We start from the raw sequence: 22,694 nt of genomic DNA on the forward strand, positions 1-22,694 counted from the left end.
AGCTGATACGTATCAGTTATGTTGTGTTTTTAGTTTCTTTTTTACTATTTCATTCAAATATTAATATAATTTTCAGTACTGGTTTGAGATGTAACATTTCAGATTATGTTGTTTTTTAAATTTTACTTTTATTACACTTTGTGGATTATTAGTGGTTTTTTTATATATTGAATGTTTCTAAAAGGTTTTGTGGAAAGAAAAAATGGAATGTTAAGACCGTACGATAACAGTTCTCACTTTAGTTAATCATAAGCATCGAGTCGGATTGTGACAAATCGGATCGTGACAAAAGCAATATCAGAGCAAATAGGTTGAATCATAATCCAAATGAGTTATTAAAATGTTAAAATTAATTTATAAATGATATTAATGAATGATTAAGTTATGTCTAATTATAATTTTTCTTACTTTACTAATATAAAAAATCAGTGAGATGAAGCTAGAGATGATATTTTAAAAGTTGATGCACCCCCACAGAGTAATGTAAATACAGATGTATTTACTGAGATGATGACTACAACACAGTTAATTAAAACTCTCAAAGTCAAGTCAGTTGCAGTAAATGAGGTCAGATTGATAAGTACTTGAAATTATTTCAGAATATAAGATCACCTCTCTTTTTTGGAGGACCGACTGATGCTGAAAAATTGGTTGTTGAGAGTAGAGAAGATCCAAAAAGGATTGTCTAGTCCTCCAAAGAGGATGTTACACTGGGTACATTTGCACTAGAGGGAGAAGCTGAGAAATGGTGGTGTAGTCAATTGCAGGAAAAATTTGGGGTTGGAGCTAGCTACTTGATTCATTGGGGTGATTTCGTGAGCACCTTTAGAGATTGGTTCATACTACTGTCCGTCATTAGGCAAATGAAGGAAAATTTTATCCGGTTGATACAGGGTGATCGATCCATTATGCAGTATGGAGTTGAATTCACCATGCTCTAAAGGTATGCATCTTAGTTGGTTCCAAATGCAGAGAAGTGTCACCGATTTTTTCTGGGCTGAAAGATGTGATTAGGCACCGATTGTTTCCTCTTGGAATCAATGGTTATTCTACTCTGATGAAGAGAGCGGAGGATTGAGCTAGATTTGGAAGCTACTCAGAGGAGAAGAGACATTCATAAGAGAATAAATTCAAAGGAATTCAGGTTTCCTCAGGACTCTCAAAGTAGGTAGTCCTTCCAGTTAGGTAGTACATCCATTAGCATTGGCACTTAGTTTGAAGTGAAGAAATGTGATAAATGTAGGTCTCACAAGGGCAAGTGTTTGAATGGATCCAATACATGTTTTTGTTGCTAGCAGCAAGGACATATGGTGAAGAATTGCCCTAAATTGGATTAGAGGGCTCTAGCGGATTTCAGGGACAGTGTTGCACCACCTCAGAGGGGCTATGATACTGCAGACAGCTGAATATTCAGGACAAGTGTCAAATGCAGGTTAAACTCAGCAGAATGTTCAGCAAAGAGTATATGTTTTCGCAACAAGAAACTAAGGACTCCCCTAACGTCATCACAGGTATGTTTTACTTAACAATTTTTAATCAGTGCACTTTAAGCATCATAGGATTCATGTCATGTCATACACAAAACAAGTAAGAATTTTAATATATTAATAAGTTAACTCAAAATGTTTAATGCAATGATTTGAATAATATGTATTATAAATCGTCAAAGTAGACCGATAAGTGTATTGTTTGATTCAGAAGCATCACACTCATTTATAGCTAATGAATTAGCTAAAGTGATGCAATTGGATATCTTTTCAATACTTGTGATACTATCAATTAGAATGTCAAATGGTGTTTTTCTGAAAGTTAATCAGTCATATGAGGTGAAGCTTATGATTGGTGGAAAAAATTTTGACACCCAATTTATTATAATGCCCTTGATGGAGTTTAAACTGATTTTAAGCATGGATTAAATGTCTAAAAATTTTGCCAGTATTGATTGCAATAAGAAGAGCATCAAAAGAAATGTACCTAGGGAGGCAGAAGTTAAACTTTCTAGTGCCAGAAGATTTACATCTATGATAATTACTTATTTGAAAGCTTGTAAATTGTTGAATAGTGGAAATCAAGTTTTTTCTTGCATAGGTGATAGATACTTTTAAGAAAGTATAGTCTTTGGGTGATATTCCATTAGTAAGAGAATATCCAGAAGTATTCCATGATGATTTACCAAGACTACCACCATTGCGAGAGACTAATTTAACTATTGAGCTCTTACCAAATTCTAAGTTTGTATCCTAGGAATCCTACATAATATCAGTTAAGGAGTTGCAGAAGATGAAGAGCCAACTGCAGAAGTTACTTATAAGGGATTCATCAAACTTAACACCTAACATTGGGGAGCTTCAATATTATTTATAAAGAAGGATTTGAATTTATTGATGTGCATAGACCCTAGAGAGTTGAATAAGCTCATAGTTAAAAACATATATTCACTGCCAAGGATTGATGATTTGTTTGGCCTGCAGAAAGGGGCCCCTATATTTTCAAAGATTGGTCTGAGATCAGACTATTCACCAGTTGAGGATTAAAGAAGAAGACAACGCGAAGACAGAATTCAGGACCAAACATGGGCATTATGAAATCGTGGTGATATCGTTTGGACTAACTAATGCTCCGTCAGCTTTCATGAACCTAATGAACAAAGTCTTTAAGCAATTTTTGCATATTTTCGTGATCGTCTTTATAGTTGTATTCTGGTGTATTCGAGGAATGAAATCAGTCATGCAAATCATTTATATGTTGTGCTACAGATTTTAAAGGAGATGCAATTTATGTCAAATTTTCTAAATATAAATTTTGGCTTAAAAGAGTGGTTTTTCTTGGGCACACGACTGACGTTCAATACAGCATTTCACCCTCAGACAAATGGTCGGTCAGAGAGGGCTATTCAGACTTTGAAGGATCTACTAAGGTTATTTATCCTAGCTATGGTAGACGTTGGGAAACACATATACTTTTAGTAAAGTTTGCTTACAATAATAATTATCATGTTGGCAATGGGAAGACTCCATAAGAAGCCTTGTATGAAATGAAGTGCAGGATACCTCTATGTTGGGCTAAAGCAGGTGAAAGAAATATCATTGGAGCTGATTTAGTTGATGATGCTATTGAGAAGATTAGACTGATCCGAGACAGATTGAATGTTGTGCAGGATATACAGAGAAAATATTATGATGTCAAACACAGACCTTTTGAGTTTGATGTTGGATAATTTGTTTTTATCAATGTTAGTCCATTGAAGAGCGTGCAACATTTTGGGAAGACAGAAAAATTGAACTTCAGATATATCGGTCCATTTGAGAACATGGAGAGGAATGAAAATGTTGCTTACATATTAGCTTTACAGCTCATATGCAACGGGTGAATAATATTTTTCACCTTTCTTCACCGAAAAAGTATATCGCAAACGAAGTTGGTACCTATGAAATAAAGAGATTCTTTTTATAAAAACTTTATGGAATAATTGGTTGGAGAAGGATGTTATTTAAGAGAAAGTCTCAAAGATGCATGAAACATATCTTCAACTTTTCTTTTCAGGTATAATCAATCATTTTTTATTTCAAATTTTGAGGACTAAATTTTTATAGAAATGGGAGATTATAATAACTGAATTTTTTTAAATATATATAATAACAATAATAAATATAAAAATAAAAAAGGGGTGTTGGCGAATAGAGGAGTCGCACCCCCCCCCACCCCCCCTCACAGCATTTTTAAAGCACACTCTGCATTCCCCCTCATCTGAAACAAGCAAGCGAAGGATAAAGAGAACGAGAGAAGAAGAAATCAAAAAAGATGACGTGCCCTAGCCAAGTGAGGAAGAGGAATCGAAGTCGCGTGAAAAGGAAGTAACGACATTCAAGGGAGAGGAAGAAAAAGGGAGAGTGTGTCTCTCACTTGTTTCTACCCTAAGCCCTAGCCGAAGAAGGCATCGACGTTGTGCTTGTGTGTAGAGGAAGGAGTCGGCAATCCTTGCGTGTACATGTTGTCTGCATCAAGCCAAGCGAAGGAGGAGACGTGACCTGGGGCTTTGTTGAGAAGAGAAGGAAAGCTCGTCGGGTCGAGACGTCGCGTTAAGGATGGAGTCGAAGCTGGCGTACTTTGTTAGGGTGAGACAGGATTGAAGGAAGAAGAGGAGCTCACGTGGTCGAGCTGAGACCGAAAAGAAGGAAGAAGAGGAGAACTTTGTCCGTGTTAGGGATCTAAGACCGAAAACTTATAAGGTAAGTTTAAGATTTTACTTGAGATTTTGATCAATGTTTATATATGTATTTGTGAGGGTATGTTTATTAAATAACGTTAATGGAAAGTTTTTGGAAATAAGGACTCAAAAAATTAGAGATTTCAACTTGGAAGAAGGAAAAGTTTGTGAAGCAAGGGATGAGATTGATCTCAAAACCTATAAGGTAAATGTTAGTTCTTATGTTATTCTTAAAACTAAAAATATAATTAGTTAAATTAATGTCATTAAACTTTATTATTCTTAGGAAGCGAGAAAGAAGGTCTACAAATCCTTTGGATTTGAGAAAGAATATCGATAATTTTAAAAGAAAATGTATGTTTTAATTACAAATTAGGAGTTTTTACATACATAGCATTTAAATGTCTGATATTTGATTATACAGCACATGAAAGTTTATATTTACCCTCAAAGCACACAAAACCTCTTTAAACTCACAATGATAGCACTCTGTTAAACATGACTTTATCATCACTAGCCCACTTACATGCATTTAGTTGCCACTGTCAAACAGCTCCGCAAGCTAAAGGATTTCTTTCATCACCGTTGATTATTCTAATCCAATCGATTGGTTAACAAATTGATCTTGTGTTTGAACATGGGCAGCTTTTATGCATTCAGCTCCTCCTCTCCTCTCAAGATCCTCTCAAGTTCTCAGCTGTCACCCTCATCTCTTTCATGTTCTTGTCAGTGACAAAATCCGCACCAAGCTACCAGCTTTTCCCTGGCAAACCACTTCCCATCGGTGTCACCCATGTCTCCTTCGACAACCTTTCCCCGACAAAATTGTAATTGACAGTCATTCCATAAAAAAGGGAATGGAGTGGTTAAACTCGAGCAGTCGGGACCAAGTTTTCTCCTTACATAAAAAAAGCCTTGAGTCCCTAATTTTAAAAATCTCAGTTCACGAAGAGAACATAGACCGTGACGCTATCACTGAAGATTCCAGTCTCAGTGTTTTCTTCTTCAACCTTAAAAATTTCAAAGCGCTCGCCGCCAGACAATCCCCCCACGCCACAATAGCACACGCTCTAGAAAGCCCCTCGCCAAAGCTTCCAGTAAACATCTACGTGACGCTTACGTCTTGGTCGAAGAAGCCTTTACAGAAGATGGCAATTTGAGAACTAGAGACTCGCCATCGTAAAAGATGGCAACTTGGCCGTGCTAGACGGCCACAAGGCCTTCCTCTGGTCATCTAAAATTCCCTCCTTGCAGTCGACTAAATCCTTGGCAAAGTTGTTCGACAACTAAATATGACGAAGAGCAGAAGACGGAAAAGATGAATTTACATGAGTTGTTATTATTACTTTTAAGGGAATTTAGAAGTTGTGGACGTAAATAAAAACTTTCAGGTGTTGTATATGTAAATACCAAACTTTTAAATGTATTTAAAAACCCCTAAAAATTAAAGTTTAATTTATTTAATTTAGAATTTATATTTATTAAAACATTAATATTCAACTGCAATCTAAATTGAAGCACATTTAAGCCTAGAAGGTCAGGGGTTAGGGAGTCGGTATGGCAAGCAAGCTAAGAAAAGATAAGTGCTTATTTTCTTTTATGCATTAACTTAATATTTTATTAAATAAATAATTATTTTATTAAATAGTTCAAAACAAGTATTTCATTAAGTAAATGACTAAGTCATATAGGATTACCCGCAGATGGTATTGGCAGGGCATGTAATGTGCCCATGCAAGTTAAAGGAAACAATAAATGTCTACCTTCAGGTACAATGTGAGTATTTTTTGGTACATTTTAAAGGTATCTTCGGGTACATTTTAACGGTACATTCGGGTGCATTTTTTAGGTCTTTGAGCCCATTATTTAGAATATCTTCGGATATCACGATAATCCTGCTATGATTATTAAAGAACTTAAAATGATAAATACTTTAAGTGAAACGGGCAAGAAAAAAAATTAAAAATAAAGTTTAGGTTAATATAAAATAATAATCTGCATTTTCTTTTGGTCATTCACACATAACATAAGCATCATAATTTAATGCATATTAAGATTATAAATACTTATTATATCAAACTTAAACTTACAGTTGAAATTAATATTTTCTTTTAAAAAAAAAGAAATTTTAGGTTGATATGTCTGATATGAGAGATTTGATTTACGTGAGGACTACAGCTGATAGGTAATAGTTATGTTATGCTTGTAGTCTACTTTTACTGTTTCCTTCGAATATTGATATATTGCTCAGTACTAGTTTGAGATGTAATTTTTTTAATTATGTTGTTTTTAAATATTTAATTTTATTCCACTTTGTGAATTAGTGGTTCTTTTATATATTAAAAGTTTTAAAAAATTTTGTGTAAAATAAAAATGAAATGTTAACATCGTCTGAGCGCAGTTCTTGCTTTAGACAAATCTAAGCACCGAGTTGGGTCATGACAAGAAGTATTGTAACATCTTCCTTTTGCAAGTGGTGCATCTATTGCATGTACAAGAATGTGTGATGAACCTCCTCACCTCCCCTACGTCATCGTTTCAAAGTTCTCTATACAATTTTCAGCTTGTACAGCCGCCAAACAATGTCCATCCCCATACAAATGCCACCTCATATTCTCGTTCCTTCACTATTTTCTAATCACCGCCGCCCTAAATCTGTCCAAACAACCTCCAAGGAACCCTAAAATAGTGCTAGTCATGTTTGATCATAATCAGCTTGATAAAAAATCTATAAATATGCGTCAAAAGATCATTCAACTACAGCATCACCAATTGGGGACTAAATGAAGCATGTCCCTTCAATAATTTCATGCATGAATAGGAACTCATAAAATAATTAACATATTTTTCAAAAAAAAATGCAGCATTAAAATAAAACATTAATTACAAACATTAAATAAAAAAAAATATTCAGAGAAAATAATAGTCTTTGATTAATACCATGATCATAGAGAAAGGTAAAAGAAGAGTGCACAAAAACAAGTTACAACCACTGCAGTTACAGAAATAAAGAGCAAATCTGCAAAAAACAAAGCAGAAGCAGCATTCAAATTTCACGATAACATATAATAGTTATAGCTATAATGAAAAGTAATTATATGACGGTAAAAAGAACCTCGCAAACAACTAGAATATCTAATAACATCTAGAAACTCATGGTCATGGCTCTAACAGAATACATAGACAGCATGATAGCGACATGACCTATGCAATATCACTATTTTGGTACAATTATCGTGATCATATTAAGTACCTGAATTTACAATATGTAAATGCTCTTGCCACAATGTTGGTGTAGGAGCGGTCCATTCATACAGCTGAGAACCAAGTTCTGATGCAATCACACGAACAGTTGCCTGAAGTGAAATTCAACCTTGACAAATAAAAAAAATAAATTTGTTCGAGAAAGTAGCAAGGCAAACAATAGGAAAAGTATGAAAATATCTATTGATACTCAAAAGAACCTTCAACAAGAAAGACATAATAAAACTCACCTATTATAACTGATTACGCAAAGTATAAGCAAAATGGACTCTCAAAGCTGAAATATGAAGAACCTTCATGGAACTAAAAAAAGAGCTATCTCTTCTCTTGGCATGGATTGTTGAAGGTCAATTCACATTGAACCACACCGCTCTTTTGGACAGAAATGAATTACATAAATGATAATGATGAGATGGACAGAAAAAATGAAAATCATAGTTTTACGAGCAGTTAGATCAACAAAATCAGCGATGAATTATTGCAACAAACTGAACTGAACCGACCCAAGAAGAAATTGTCGGTCGCCTTTCGGAATTTGTCGATTGCTTTGAATATAGTTTAATATAATATATATAATTTTGATATTGAAAAAATAGTATTTTAATTTTGAAAAATGTGACTGAATAGTTCTTATATATATTATAGTTTAGATAGTTGAGCACGAGACCACAAGTGATATATCATCTCGAAAGATCAGCGTATCACTTATCAGCAGGCTTAACCACTTAAACTGAGAAGCTTATGACTCTATTTTCGTCTGCAAATTTTATGAAAGACAATTCTCCTATCTAATATAAGGATTAGACAGGGTTTATTTAACCTGGATTCTTAGTTTCCCATAGAGACAAACTCCTATAGTTAATTACATCTTAGAAAATCAAAATCCCCTAAGAAAACTATCGATTAAGATCGGTGGTTTAGTCTTCAAGATTTCAAAGTTTAAATTTTCAAGATTGAACGCAGAGAAGTTAAGTGGGAATGGCTCAAGGAAGAAAAATTATTTTTGGAGTCCAAAGAGTGAGAAGCAGGGACGTCACAGATTCAGAGGAGAACCTCGATGACTTTCCAAACAATCATATTATTTGGCTTTATATTTTGGAATGATGTTATTAATGTTTACTTCTGTCATTTATTTAAATTTAGGGCTTACACTTGCATAATATTCGATTATGCAAGTAGCCTAAGAGGATAGGAAGATTTATGTTGCAGCGAACGGCAACCTCGAAATCCTAAGAGAGGTATGGCTTATATTGCACAATATGATTGTGCAAATAACTAAAGAAGAAGAAAGGATTTACGTCGTGCTAGATGAACAACCTCAAAGTCCTATGGGTTATGTTATTTAAAGCCTAAAAACAATTTAGCTAGAGTAGATCCGCTTCTTGTTTTGTCTTGCTCTGTTGCTTGAAGTTGTCCTCTGCCAGAATTGCTTCCTCGTCATGCTGCCCACAAGATTTGCTCCAAGCTCCATATCGTAGCGGCTTTAAGTTAAGGATTTTATGAGCGAACATCCAATATTGTTGGGTCAGTGGTCTGTCGCGGTGTGCCTCTTAAACTAATGTTCTACTGTTCTCTACTCTAGGGTTTTGAAAGTTTTTAAAGTAAATCATGCATGAGTAAAAAGCAGTGAAAGAATAATGCAGAAAAATACAAGGGATTTCTGCCGCTGCTACAAAAGGATTAGCATTACAGGAAAAGCATGTCAGTATTGTAATAAATTAAATAAGCATTAAGAGCATGGACACACATGTAAATAAAAGCTCAAGTAACACATATATGAAATATCAGAGCGAACCATAAGAATTCATGTTCCGAATAGATTCAGCATCAGGATCGAAGCCCTGATGACTTTATCAACATCATGTCTGTGAGACCCAACATAGGAAAAAAGACTTCCAGCAAGACAATCAAGGGAGTGCGACCCCCAACCCGGTCTATGTGACTCACACATGAACTTGCAAAAAGTTGTGTTCATAATTCTTAATTTATCATGCATATAAAGAATTTAAGTCTTTCATTTAACAGACAAAATATAAGTTTTATCGAAAAATATGTTGTATTACATGTTCCTACATTTTACAAATCAAACAGTTCTCAAGTCGGTCAAACTGTTAGGCTAGTGTCACTAGCAGCTCCTGAGAGCAAGAGCAACACTTTACCCAAATGTTGAAGGATAGTAATATCAATCTTATGCACACGGACGAGGTCCTCGGGGTCGGGAGGTACAATACTATCCTTACACATACTTAGATGCCTTCATCATCATAGCATTTGACCCCCAAACCATCCAGCTTATAGCCCTGCTCGATCCATATATCACTACCCTATACGCACGTATATTTGACCATAAACACATAGACTAAACCATCAAGCAAGAAAGTGAAATGAATAAAAACTCAAGAAAAAAAATAAGATCAAGACTTTTAGATTTTAAGGAAAGTGTATGAGAATGTTGGGGATGTTTACATGCATATCAATCAGTTCACATATAGTTGCATATCTAAAATCCAATTTTTACTTTTGAGTATGCCATCCAAATCCTTCATTTCACAACCAATATCACTTCACTTTTAAAAGTCAAACATGTCTTCAACGTATATAGTTAGGGTGGAAGATATGCAAACATTCAATATTTGGTGCTAATCATGTAAACATATGGGAATTAAGTGGTACTGTATGTAAATCCTCTTCAAACAGCCATTAAACCAGCCCAAAACAGTGGTTAAATCTTCTCCGAACAGCACTTAAATCAGCCCAAAACAGCATTTAAACCTCTCCACACAGCACTTAAATTAGTTCAAAACAGCATTTAAACCCACTCCAAAACAGTGACTGTGTAGCCCAAAACAGCATTTAAATCCACTCCAAAACAATAAGTGTGCAGCCCAAAAACAGCATTTAAACATTTTCCAAACAGCAAGTAACCAGCCCCAAAAAGAGCATTTAAACTTCTCCCAAACAATGAATATAGGAAACCAAGATAGCATATAGACTTCTCCCAAAATCAGCAAGAAAATATCAATTAAACTTCTCCCCAAAATCAATAAGAATATAGCAAAGAAACCATGTTGCAAGAAAGTGAATATATAAACTAGAACCAGCATTTAAATCCACTTCAAAACAGCATCCATGCATGCCTAAAAACTGCAAATAAATCTGTCCCAAAATAACAAACAAATCAGCCCAAAAGAGGCATTCGAATCCCTCCAAACAACACATTCAAGCATAAAATCTACACTTATTTAAGACCAGAAAATAGCATTTTAAAGCCTCAAAAAAGTATATATTCGCACATAACAACTGCATGTGCAAAGCAAAACAGCAAGGCGCCAAAACCTTCAGATTTTTTTTGATTAAAATGTCAAAACTTTTGAACTCTTGCAAGCAACACCATATAAGTTCTCATATATTTTTTAAGAGTAAAGCATTCACAACTTTCGTAACCTCGCAAATAAAATGTTGAAGCCTCCTTAAATTTTCACAAATCCTTGAACAAACTTTCAGATTTTAACAAAGGGGACAAGATGAAACATCAAGCTTTTCAGATTTTTACAAGTGAAGCACTAAAACATTCGTAAGCTTTGCAAATAAAATATAAAAAAGGTTTCACGATTCCTTTTTTTTTTTTAAGCAAGGCACTAAAGCATTTGTTCCAATGAAACAACAAAAGAAAACCATGATTTTCAAAACTTCCCAAAATGATACTTTCAAGGTTTTGAATTGTACAAACCTAAGCCATAACACTTTACATTTCCCAAAATTAAGCCAAACAATAAAAACAGAGCCATAACGATTTTGTTATTTCCCAAGATGAGACTTTCAAAGCTTTGAATTGCATAAACCAAAACCATAGACATTTCAGATTTTTGTAATGAAGCTTTTCAGATTTTTCAAAAATCCATAAAACGAAGCCATTATGAGATCAAGTAGCTCTCATGAGCCCACCAGACCAAGTATGGAGAGCAAAAAAATGCAAGAGATCATTACCAAATCCAATGGTGAAGCTAAGGAATCATCCTAGTCAAATAAAGGGTTGTTAGTGAGAGAAAAGATGAAATCCTTACATCCTGAATGAGCAAGAAACTGAGCACAAGAACCTTCAATCCAACAAAAGCTCCAAGAACACCAAATCGAAATGCACACAACCAGTGAAAATTCAACAAAATTTCAACAACCTCTAACCCTCTCATTCCAATGGATTATATAACCGAGGAAAGAGGAGGGAAAACCAGAAGAAACCTAGATAGGGCTCCTGGGTTAAGAAGAGAAACGGGGTTACTTTGTCGAGCAAAAATTTCAGAAAGGGGATCACCTTGCTCATCGAATGTATTGGAAAAGCAGGCTAAACGGATGAATACCTACCAAAACAGGAAGCTTGTTGCCGAAAAAATGGAACAGATGCAAGCTTCGAGGAGGAGGGATTTTGGGAAGAGGGTGAAAGATCAAATGTACCATGCGGTGTGTTTATAAAGTAAATTAAAAAGGAAAATGATTTTCAGGTCACTCGTTTGGGTGTTATTTGAGGATGTAATATTCAGGTTGTATTGAGGTGTTACCGCGGTTCCGTGGCAGCTGGTATTATTGGCGGTGTTATTCGGGTTGTATTGCGGTATTACCGCGGATCCGTGGTAAGTGGTGTTATTGGTGGTGTTATTCAGGTTGTATTGTGGTGTTACCGCGGTTCCGTTGCAAGTGGTATTATTGGAGGTGTTATTCGGCGTATTATTAAATCAATATTGGTGAGAAATCGAAATCACGGGTGTTATTGCCAGCGTATTGCGTGACAGCGTGGTGTTATTGGCGATGAATTAAAAAAAAGCCAGTGTTATCGGGGAGTATTGGGCGGAAGCGGGGTGTTATCCAGAGATTTGCCACGGTGGCGTGGGGGCGGTGTTATTTCAGTAATATTGCGGTGTCATTGCGTGGTTTTACCGCGGAATCGTGGAGTTATTGCGGGGGCAAGGCAGCGGTGTTATTGAGGGTGTATCGCGGTAGTATTATGGTGATATTGGCAAGGCCTTGCCGTGGAACTGTGGTGTTATTGCGGTAGTTTTTTTTATTATATTGTGGTGTTTTAGGGGAGACTTGTCGCGGTTTTATGGTATTATTGGGAGGATTTGTCGAGGTTTGGTATGTGGTTCTATTGTGGTATTGAAGTGGTGTTATTTTGGTAGTATTATGGTGTTATTGGCTCGAGTTTAGCCCAAATTGAGGCCAAACCTAACCTAAATCACTTTTTTCCATTTCAATTCAACATATAGAAACATGGCACAATGCAATTGATGATTTGGTGAATTCAGGGATTGCAAGAGGGAAATTTGGAATGTGAATTTTATAAAATTAGATTTAAGCTTGGAATTTCATGAAATTGGATCTGATTTTGAATATTGCGTTAAATTTGATTTAAAATTAATGTGAATTTGGCAATTTGAGGTTCATGGGAATTGCAACAACAAATGGTGATGTGAATGTGTGAGCAAGCTCCTCCAGTTTAAAAAGGGTGTACCTACGGCCTCATGATCATATGGGAGCTCATTTTTTGAGGCTTCACATGTTGATTTCAATCAACTCAACCAATTATTAAGGATTTAAGACCACCCATATTAGAGTTCATTAAAAGAGTAAAGAAATGATCTTAAATTCTAAAAGGGGTGGGTCCAATCACTAGTCCTCTAGGAGAGTCTAATAGAAAATCCTAAGGCTAGATCCTAAATACTAAGAGGAATACTAGACCTCACAAAATGTAGTCAACAAATAGACCCCCAATATGTGTGGTGTGTTGAACAAGCACACAACGCGTATTGGTGTTGACCGAAGCAATAAACAAAACAAAAGAGTTGCCCAAGTAGACTTACTCAGAACAGGCCAAAGATCGAACTGGATTTGGGAATGAATGAATTGGGTCTTCCGCTCGAGAATTCCCAGCTCAATGAAAGATTTAAATTGAAGTCTTTGAAAGTTCCCACTGAGGATTAGCAGATGCCTGTCCAAATTGAATTGGGTCTTCCGCTCGAGAATTCCCAGATCAAGGAAAGATTTAAATTGAAGTCTTTGAAAGTTCCCACTGGGGATTAGCAGGTGCCTGTCCAAATTGTTGCTATGAATTTGAGTTTTCAAATTTAAATATTTGTTTCATTCATTTTTTTTTATTTTGTGCTGTGTGGAGTTCGGTAAAAATGTGATTGCAGAGATTTATGAAGTTGCAAAATTGTGAAAATTTGCAGAGGTTTGTGGTGTCTAGTATTGAATTTTGTAAAAATGTGAGTGCATAGATTTATGATATTTGGTGTTGAATTTTGCAAAGATTGTTGTGGAAATTATGAGACGGTGAGTGCAGAAATTTGTGAAAATTTATGAAGTAAGAAATTCTGTGAAAATTTATGCTGCGTGAAATTTTGTGGGATTTTGATTGCAGAGTTTTGTAAAAATTTATGAAGTGCAAAGTTCTGTAAAAGGAATCTGAATCCTCGTACCGACCCTGGAATTTGAATTTGTAGAAATTGGAATACTTGTACCAACCTTGAAATATCATGAATGTGAAAAATTTATGAATATAATGTGAAAATATGTAGAAGAAATTGGAATCCTTGCACCGACCCTAGAATATCATGAATGCGAAAAATTTATGGATAGAATGCGAAAATATGTGGAAGGAATTGAAATCCTTGCACTGATCCTGGAACATCATGAGTACAAAAAATTTATGGATAGAATGTAGAAATATGTGGAAGGAATCGGAATCCTTGCACCGACCATGAAATATCATGAATGCAAAAATTTTATGAATAAGATGCGGAAATATATGGAATGAATCAAAATCCTTGCACGGACCATGAAATATCATGAATGTGAAAATTTTATGAATAAGATGCGGAAATATATGGAAGGAATCGGAATCCTTGCACCAATCTTAAAATATAGTGAATGCAAAAAATTTATGGATAGAATGTGAAAATATATGAAATGAATCGGAATTCTTGCACCGATCTTGGAATATCGTGAATGCAGAAAATTTATGGATACAATGTAGAAATATGTGGAAGTTGCAAATATATGAATTTGGGGGAAACATGTGGATGTTGCAAATATATAGATTTATGAGAAATGTGGATTGATGGAAATAAATGTGGATTTTACAAAATTTATGGGTGTTTGTGGAAAATTATGAAGCTTATAAAAATTGTTAAAAATAATGTCACGTTGAGAAAGAATGTCGAAGACTCACATCAATCCCAAGAGAAGAACAAAAGAATCAGATTAAGAAGGAATATCGGAGACTCACATCCAACTCCAAAGCTGATCAAAGAAATATCTATGTGAGAAGAGATCTTGTTCCATATTTGTAGAACCAGTCAAATCTCATACACATGGGACAAGGGCCTAAGAAGAGAGTGGCTCTATGTAGATAAACCCAGCTAACATCTACCACGCAAAACGTAGAACCCAGAACTTATGTGGAAATTTCATGATATTTGTAGCAATTTGTGAAATGTGTAGAAATTTATGACTATAGATTTTGAATTTGTGAGAACTTAATGAACAAAATAGACGTTATGAAATTTATGTTAATTTGTGGGAGTTTATGGAAAGTGTATGATTGTGGAAAATATTTGCAGGAAGGAATCAAACTGAGTAGGAATGTCAACGAACTCACATCCAACTCAAGAGCTGATCGAAGAAATATCTGTGTGAAAGAAGGTGCAGTTCCATATCAACTAAACTGCCAGCCCTCATTCATACCGGGCAAAAGACAAAGAAGAGTACGGTTTTATGTAGATAGAACCATCTATCCTCTCCCACACAAGGAAGAGGACACAGAGTTCCTGTGGAAGAAAACTTTGAACCGAGAGAGACGACGCTAGTGATAGATCGAGAAGTCTCAACCTGACCAAATCGAAATTTTAAGTTTGAAATTTTGATTTTGATTTTGATTTTGATTTTGATTTTATTTGATTATTTTTATTTTATTTGATTTGATGTTGAGTTTATTTTTTTGTTTTGGTTTGATGTGATTTTTGGTTAAATTCTGTGATTTTTCTTTTTTTGTTGGATTTTTTTAGGATTTAGACCAATTTTAGACAAGTGTGGCATTTGTATTTCTACGAATGAGGTTGTCTTTGAAACACCACGATGTGCGATATTTCTTGAGGTACCATCCATTGATTTGGAGCACATGTAAAAATAACTCATTCTTTAAAGTACTATCTGAATTATATTCTTTGAAATACGCATAAAGATGTGTTATTTCTAAGGACAGCGCGGCTCGAGAGATTGCCCCTTTTGTATCTTCATCTGCAGTGAATATCATTTTAACATCAACTTTGTAACAAATGTCTATATATGAACTATATTCTTTGAAATACACATAAAGATGTGTTATTTCTAAGGACAGCGCGGCTCGAGAGATTGCCACTTTTGTATCTTCATCTGCAGTGAATGTCATTTTAACATCAACTTTGTACCAATTGTCTATATTGTCTCAAAAATATTTTGAAGTTCATGAATTGAAATTTGAATTGTATTTTCTGGGCAAAAATGACATCAGGTATTTTCATTAATTGCTAATAACATAGCCCTTTCTTTAATTCCCCTCTTTCTAGGCCTACGCAGATTTCAAATCTTTGACCATGTGATTTAAATATTTTTTATCTTCCAAAAATATTTCTGATCTGATTAAGAGCATACCAAAAGACACAAGATCACTAATTTTTTTCTTAAATATAATCTCATAAGAATTTTCTTAAGAGAGTTTTTAAAGCTTTACTAATTAGAGAAGAATCAAGACAGTAATTTTTTATTACAAGCTCACCTCAAGCTTCTTCTCAGGGAGTCTCTTTTTTTTTTCTTTTTTGGAGCAAGCCTTTCATAACATTTTTTTTATCTTTTCTTTTCTTTTCCACTGAGAATTATGGTAGAGCATATTTTAAGAAATTTAAATATGTCTGAATTCAGACACCAATTTTTAATTTTATTTTCACCTCAACCTAAATTTTGAAATCTTAAAGACACCAATTTGAGTCATTCTCACTTAAACTCACTGATTTTAATCAAGAGACTTCTTAGGTGATTTTGATTTGTCTAAAATGTAATTAAATATAGGGGCTTACCTCTATGGGGAACTTAGAATCCAGGTAAAATAAACTGTCTAATTCTTATATTACATATGAGAATTGTCTCTCAAAAAATTTGCAGACCAACATAGAGTCATAAGCTTCTTAGTTTAAATGGTTAAGGAAGAAAAATTATTTTTGGACCCCAAGATTTCAAAGGAGTGAGAAGTAGGAGACGTCATAGATTCAGAAAGGAACCTCAATAACTTCTCAAACTAATAAATTTTGTCTCTTTATTTCCTTTTTTGGTGGAGTTGTAATGCGGAAGGAGGAACTCCTAGGACTATATGTATTTTCTTTATTTTTAGTGGGAATCCCCTTTCCCTCCAATATTTTGTAACCGCCTTTAGATATTAACGAATAAGGAGCCATGAGTAGCTTGTTTCCTATATATATATATATATATATATATAATGTTATCAATTAACTTAAATATCAAACCCATCCTTTAATATCACGGTCAAAAAATTGCACGTGAGACCTCCTTTCTTCCTCTTTTGCACTTGAGATCTGCTCCTCGCATGCACGAGGGCTCCTTCCTCTCTTCTTTTTCTGCTTGATGTTACTTATCTTCCTTTACATACAAAGGACTCAAATAAGGACGGGGTAGCGCGGGTAAGTGAAGGGGTTGGGTTAGAGTTGGGTTCGGGTAGGGCAATGTATTAAGGGGTCAGGATCGAGCTCGAATAAGGAGGGGAAGCTCAGTTTAAACAAAACAGGAAGGCAAAGGGAGATTGTGCATGGCTAGGAGTGGGTTTCTGTGAGGGCTAGAGCATAGAAGGTGATGAAAGTCGTGTGCACAAAGGAAGGGCTTGGGTGCGGCACTGTGCAAGGAAGGGCAGAGAAAAAATCGCAGGCCATGCGATCGTGTGTGAAGTACAGAGTGATTCGACTGCTTGGGAGGTGTGGCAGCGGCTCTGGTTGCTATGTTTTGCTCAAGAGAAAGGCCAAGAACGGCAGATGGTGGATGGCGGCTTTCGCCATAGGGGAATCAGAAGGACTTTGGTATAAGGCTTGGTGAAGAGGGGTGGGGCAGTTTTCAATCAGATCAAGAGAATCACATAAGAGGCAAAACAGGAAAAGGGTGGCAATTTTGCGAGGAGCTTTCGGCTTGCTTTGATCCCATTGTGTGTTGTGAAATAGGTGAAGGGGATTTGGCTACGTGTGGGTTATGAAAGACGAAGAAAAAAAAAGAGAAGGGTTGGGTCATGAGATTCATGCGTGACAGGAGAAGTAGAGGAAAGCTGGCAAGGGCTTTTGTGAGTGTTTTGTACGGTTTCGATTAGAGAAAAAGAAAAAGAGGCAGGGGACTTGTTTGTTTGTAATTGAGGAGTGGGAACGGTTACCAGACAGAGCGCACGCTTCAATAGCGGGAGCTGGTACGATTGGAATTATTTAATTTATTTAGTTATTTATTTGTCTCCCTCTTTTTATTTTTATTTTTTCTTTTCTTTTTTGTTACAGTCAACGGTCACGTTGGCAAATATTGGGCACACCAAGCAGGTGGGCATCATAAGGGTTATGTGCAGGAAGCCGCAAGAGGCGTGAGATGGTCTAGTAGGACACAGGCATAGGTGTTGGAGTACGTGCGAGGTAATTGGAAGGCTAGGGTCAATCGGTGAAAAGAGAGGTGGGTTAATCATAGAAGGAAGGGTAGCCAGGGTAGATTAACCCTTCTTAATATCAAATAAGAAAAGAAAGCTGTTTCTTGTATCTTGTTAACTAGAGAACTCCTCTATTAATAATGGATGAATGAGTAAAATATTCTGATGTACAAATAAATAGGCATACACATACACTACTTAATTTGATATTTATCTTACGCCAATAATAGCAAAAGCACTTTTTCCTGCACATGTTAGTTGAAAGCACACATAAAAAACAGCTGACCAAACATTTTGTTCCCAGTGAATGATTAACTTTCAAACTAATAGATTCAAGGATAAAATAGTGGCACGCAGAAAATGCCTAAAAGTTTTCTGGCAAACAAATGTTTTTACCATAAGACAATTATAGCAGTCACGCAACAAAAGAAGAGTTTTTAAGAATGCTGACTTGGAAATATAATATCTAACTTTCAATCTGGAACCAATAATGATAATAACATGCCATTAAGATTGGAACTACCATGCCAAAGTAACAATCTGAAAAAAATATACATACAGATTTTCCAACTCCAGTTTGTCCAGTAAGAAGAAGCACATTACCCCGGCTTCCCTGTAATTTGAGTGAAGAAAAACAATTTAAAGTACATAATGAATTACAAGAAATTAGCTGCACTTGGAAACAAATGGATTTGAACTGGATAGAGGATAAGTACATCAATTTAATCATGCCGAAAAAGTGTAAAGGTTAACTTTTTACCAAGAAAAAATAATGGCAGCCACAAACAGTGTTTGCAGATTGCAGATATGGATGCATATTTCTATACTGAGTGAATGTGTTTGTGCTACTGCCAGTCAATACAAATTATGGGGTTGATGGAGCAGTAAATGTAAATACCGCTGGTTGCCAATTAGTACGCAATTGTTATACATCTTATGTATAATGGATTCACATTGTTGCCAGCTAACAGAATTATACGTGTTAAAAGCACTTAATCCTCAAACAGAATGATGCTGGTAACAGATGAAAGCAAGACTCAACAGCTCCCACAAAATTTATCAAACTAATTCCGTGACAGCAAATAAAGGACTTAAATTTGATAGCATGAGAGCATCAAAAGCTTCAAACCACATCTACTGCCTTGCTTCAGTTATTTATAGAGTAAGAATATCCGTAAGCGTGGTTTTTGAGAATTGATAAAAAGAGTATTTTGCTTCAAGAATAACAATGACAACAACAATAACAACAAAGCCTTAATCCCACTACGTAAGGTCGGCTACATGAATCCTTTTTCTCCATTGCGTCCTATTTAGTGTCATATTTTCATTTAGTTCTAGTAAATTAAGATCATTTTTAATACAATAAGCTCAAGCCTTCCTAGGTCTACCTCTGCCTTTCTTAACACAAGTCGAATCTAAAACATCTACTCTCCTAATCGGATCATCATATGGTCGACGTTTAATGTCACCGAATCATCTAAGACGACTTTCTCTAATTTTGTCCGTCACAGGAGCTACACCAACCCTATCACGAATATATTCATTTCGCATTTTGTCTCTAAGTGGGCCCGAAGCATTCCTCCACTTCCACCAACCAACTTGAAGTCTACTATTAACATCCTCATCTATATCATCATCGCTTTGAACAACTGACCCAAGATATCTAAATTGTTTAAGGTTTCAGTCTAAGCGGTACTTTTCTATCACACAAAAGACCCGAAGCATTCCTCCACTTCAACCAACCAACTTGAATTCTACTATTAACATCCCCATCTATATCACCATCGCTTTGAACAACGGACCCAAGATATATAAATCGTTCACACCTTTTAATAATTTGATCATCCAAAGTCACACTTTTGTCACCAGAGCTACTACTACTAAACAATCCATGTAATCAGTTTTAGTTTTACTTAAACGAAGGCCTTTAGACTCCAATGTAGACCTCCATAATTCAAAACATTAGCCTTAAAAGGTAGTTGGATAAAGTTCAAATAAGGTCAATTATAAAGGTAATAATGTTAAACTAAATACAGATCAAACAAAATCCCGGAATATTATCAACTTAAAAAAAAAATCCTCCTAATATCTTCATTGTCTATCATCTCTAAACCAAATTATTGATTTCAGATTTTAAAATATTCATCATTAAAGATCACTGGCTTTACCCCAAGTGATTGTATGAAACCTTATCCAGTCATTCCTCCTAAGTTATCCATGAATGAATAAACCTATCCTGCACAATTCGCTCACACAATTGCTACCCATATTTTTTTTTATCAACACCTTTTATTCCTCGAAATCATTTAATAATAATTGTGATACCGGAGTTAACTCAAATAATAATAAGCAAATAAATATTATTGCTAGAAGAGTCAATTGGCAGTTGCAACCAACACATGAAAAAAAAAATAGCAATAGACACGGCACACAAACTGCAACTAGGGTGTACCGACAGTGGTGGTGGTGGTTGTGATGGCTATTAGGGGTCCGAAAAGGTGATGTCAAGATGGGGAGGTGGAGCAGGGTATAGGCTTCCCGAGACTATAGCAAGTGGATAAGTGGGTTGGGCGGCAGTGGAAAAACAATGATCTGAAGTGATGTTGGGCAGCTAGAACAGCCGCTAGGGAGCGGGGAGGGGGATCCCAGAATGCAAGGACAGCAGATGTAGCAAGGATGTGTAGGAGACCTGGGACAACAGTTAGGTGGCAAGGAAGTGATTTGAGAGGGCTGAAACAACAGCCAAACAGCAACGAACGGCTGTTCGGGGTAGCGGCGGAGAGGGTTATGATGGCGGCAGCGGCAGGGAATATGTGGGACTGAAGAATAGCAAAAGGAGGGTTGTTCCAGGGCTGCAGTAGCAAAGAGAATTGTTGGATAGCGAGGAAAAGCAGTAAGAACAAAAAAAGAGTTGTTGTCAAGGCTGCTGCCGCAAGGAGGAATGTGTGGTAACAAAGCATAAGGGATGCAGAGGAGTTGGGGAAGGATAAATATACCCTCGGAAATGAGATACAACCGAAGCACTACTCAACCATTGGAGGAGAATCCCCACCTCAGAACAAAATACAGTCGGAGCACCACTCGCTCTTGAATACAGCCCTAGAAGGTAAAACAGGAGACATCAGGTACTGTCCTGACAAAAATGCAATCCAAAATTGAAAACTTAGAACACGAAAAGCAAATATATAAGCCTAGGGTAAATAGAAGTGAATCTTAAAAGGATCAGCTGGACGGTTCAGATGCGGCAATTGTTGCACCCCGTGCTGAGATGTAATCCCACATCCACTTTGTAAGCGGGAAATGCTCCGCATCAAATTATATTTACATATTTCTTAATTTTGAATCTTCAAACCTTCATTTTATAGGTTCATACCACCACTTTATTGTCCACAATTTAATTTTTTAAAAAAATTATATTTCCATCACTCTCTAATACAAACATTTCTTAATCTAAGTTTTACAGTTTCGTCGCATAAATTTTTTTTTTGTACATTAAATTAAGCTATAAATAACTTCTTATCAACCAAGACTCAACTCCATAAAACACAATAGTCAAATTATAGTTTTACAAAATTTATAAAGTTCAATGATTTTCTCATATTAAATCTTCTCCCAAGAAACTTTTCCACTTTAAAAACACAATCTTAACTATAGAAGTTAGGTCATAATTTATCTCTTCAACCCAATACGAACATATCAAATATAGGTATCACTTTGATTTTTAGTTATATTAATTGATAATTACTATTATGACACAAATTATTTATCATATTCTCAATCATTATTCTGCTAATTCTGAGCCCATAATCTTCTATATACTTTATCATGGTTCACAGGCTCCATTTATTCTAATATAGTTCAGTGCCTATGTTTATGTCATCCGCAAGAGAATAGAGACCAATGACCTCACTTCAAGGTCCACCTTCCATACCCAAAATTCATTTTTTATTTGAAAAAATTTTCCTATACATAGCCATTTTTTCATCATGAAGGGTCAAATCAGTTTTTAAGAGAAACAAGAGTATATGTACATCTATACCAATGCATACATCCCAAAGAGATAAATTGATCAACAAAGAACTAGGTTGCCACGACATTGATTCTTAAAGGTAATGGTGTTAACATTATCTGAGTGTAAGTGTGTAACACACACATGCATTCAAAATAAGGGGAGAGATAAAGTCCATTTTCCTCATAACTAGATTACAGTATATACATAAAAACTAAGAACAATATCATCCGCCAGCATCACTGACATCAAGAAAATTGGAAGTATAGATGATTTCATGTGTTTTTATTATCATTTGATAATCTAACAGATGCATCCAAAACATACCAACAAATGTGATAATTTTTAAATATGATAAGAGCCATAAAAATGACTTGAACTTCAAAACATAGATTGTTCATGATACATCAACTATTTTGAATAATCCAAAACATATCAAATATTATGTTTTCCATGTGATCTTACATATATATATATATATATATATATATAGTCTATCA

The 22,694-nt window shown here is 35.4% G+C and overlaps 1 protein-coding gene across 1 annotated transcript in view; it reads right to left on the bottom strand.

The window, feature by feature from the left end:
- LOC110032532 (cell cycle checkpoint protein RAD17) overlaps positions 1-22,694 on the bottom strand; it is a 101,192-nt gene that overhangs the window by 54,623 nt on the left and 23,875 nt on the right. The window contains exons 5-6 of the mRNA XM_020736192.1: positions 18,745-18,798; positions 7,461-7,563 (exon numbers count right to left, since the gene is read on the bottom strand). Of these exons, the coding sequence (XP_020591851.1) occupies positions 7,461-7,563; positions 18,745-18,798 (157 nt within the window). The remainder of the gene's footprint in view (positions 1-7,460; positions 7,564-18,744; positions 18,799-22,694) is intronic.

Source organism: Phalaenopsis equestris, unplaced genomic scaffold (assembly GCF_001263595.1).
Source record: "Phalaenopsis equestris unplaced genomic scaffold, ASM126359v1 Scaffold000964, whole genome shotgun sequence".
NCBI lineage: Eukaryota > Viridiplantae > Streptophyta > Magnoliopsida > Asparagales > Orchidaceae > Phalaenopsis > Phalaenopsis equestris.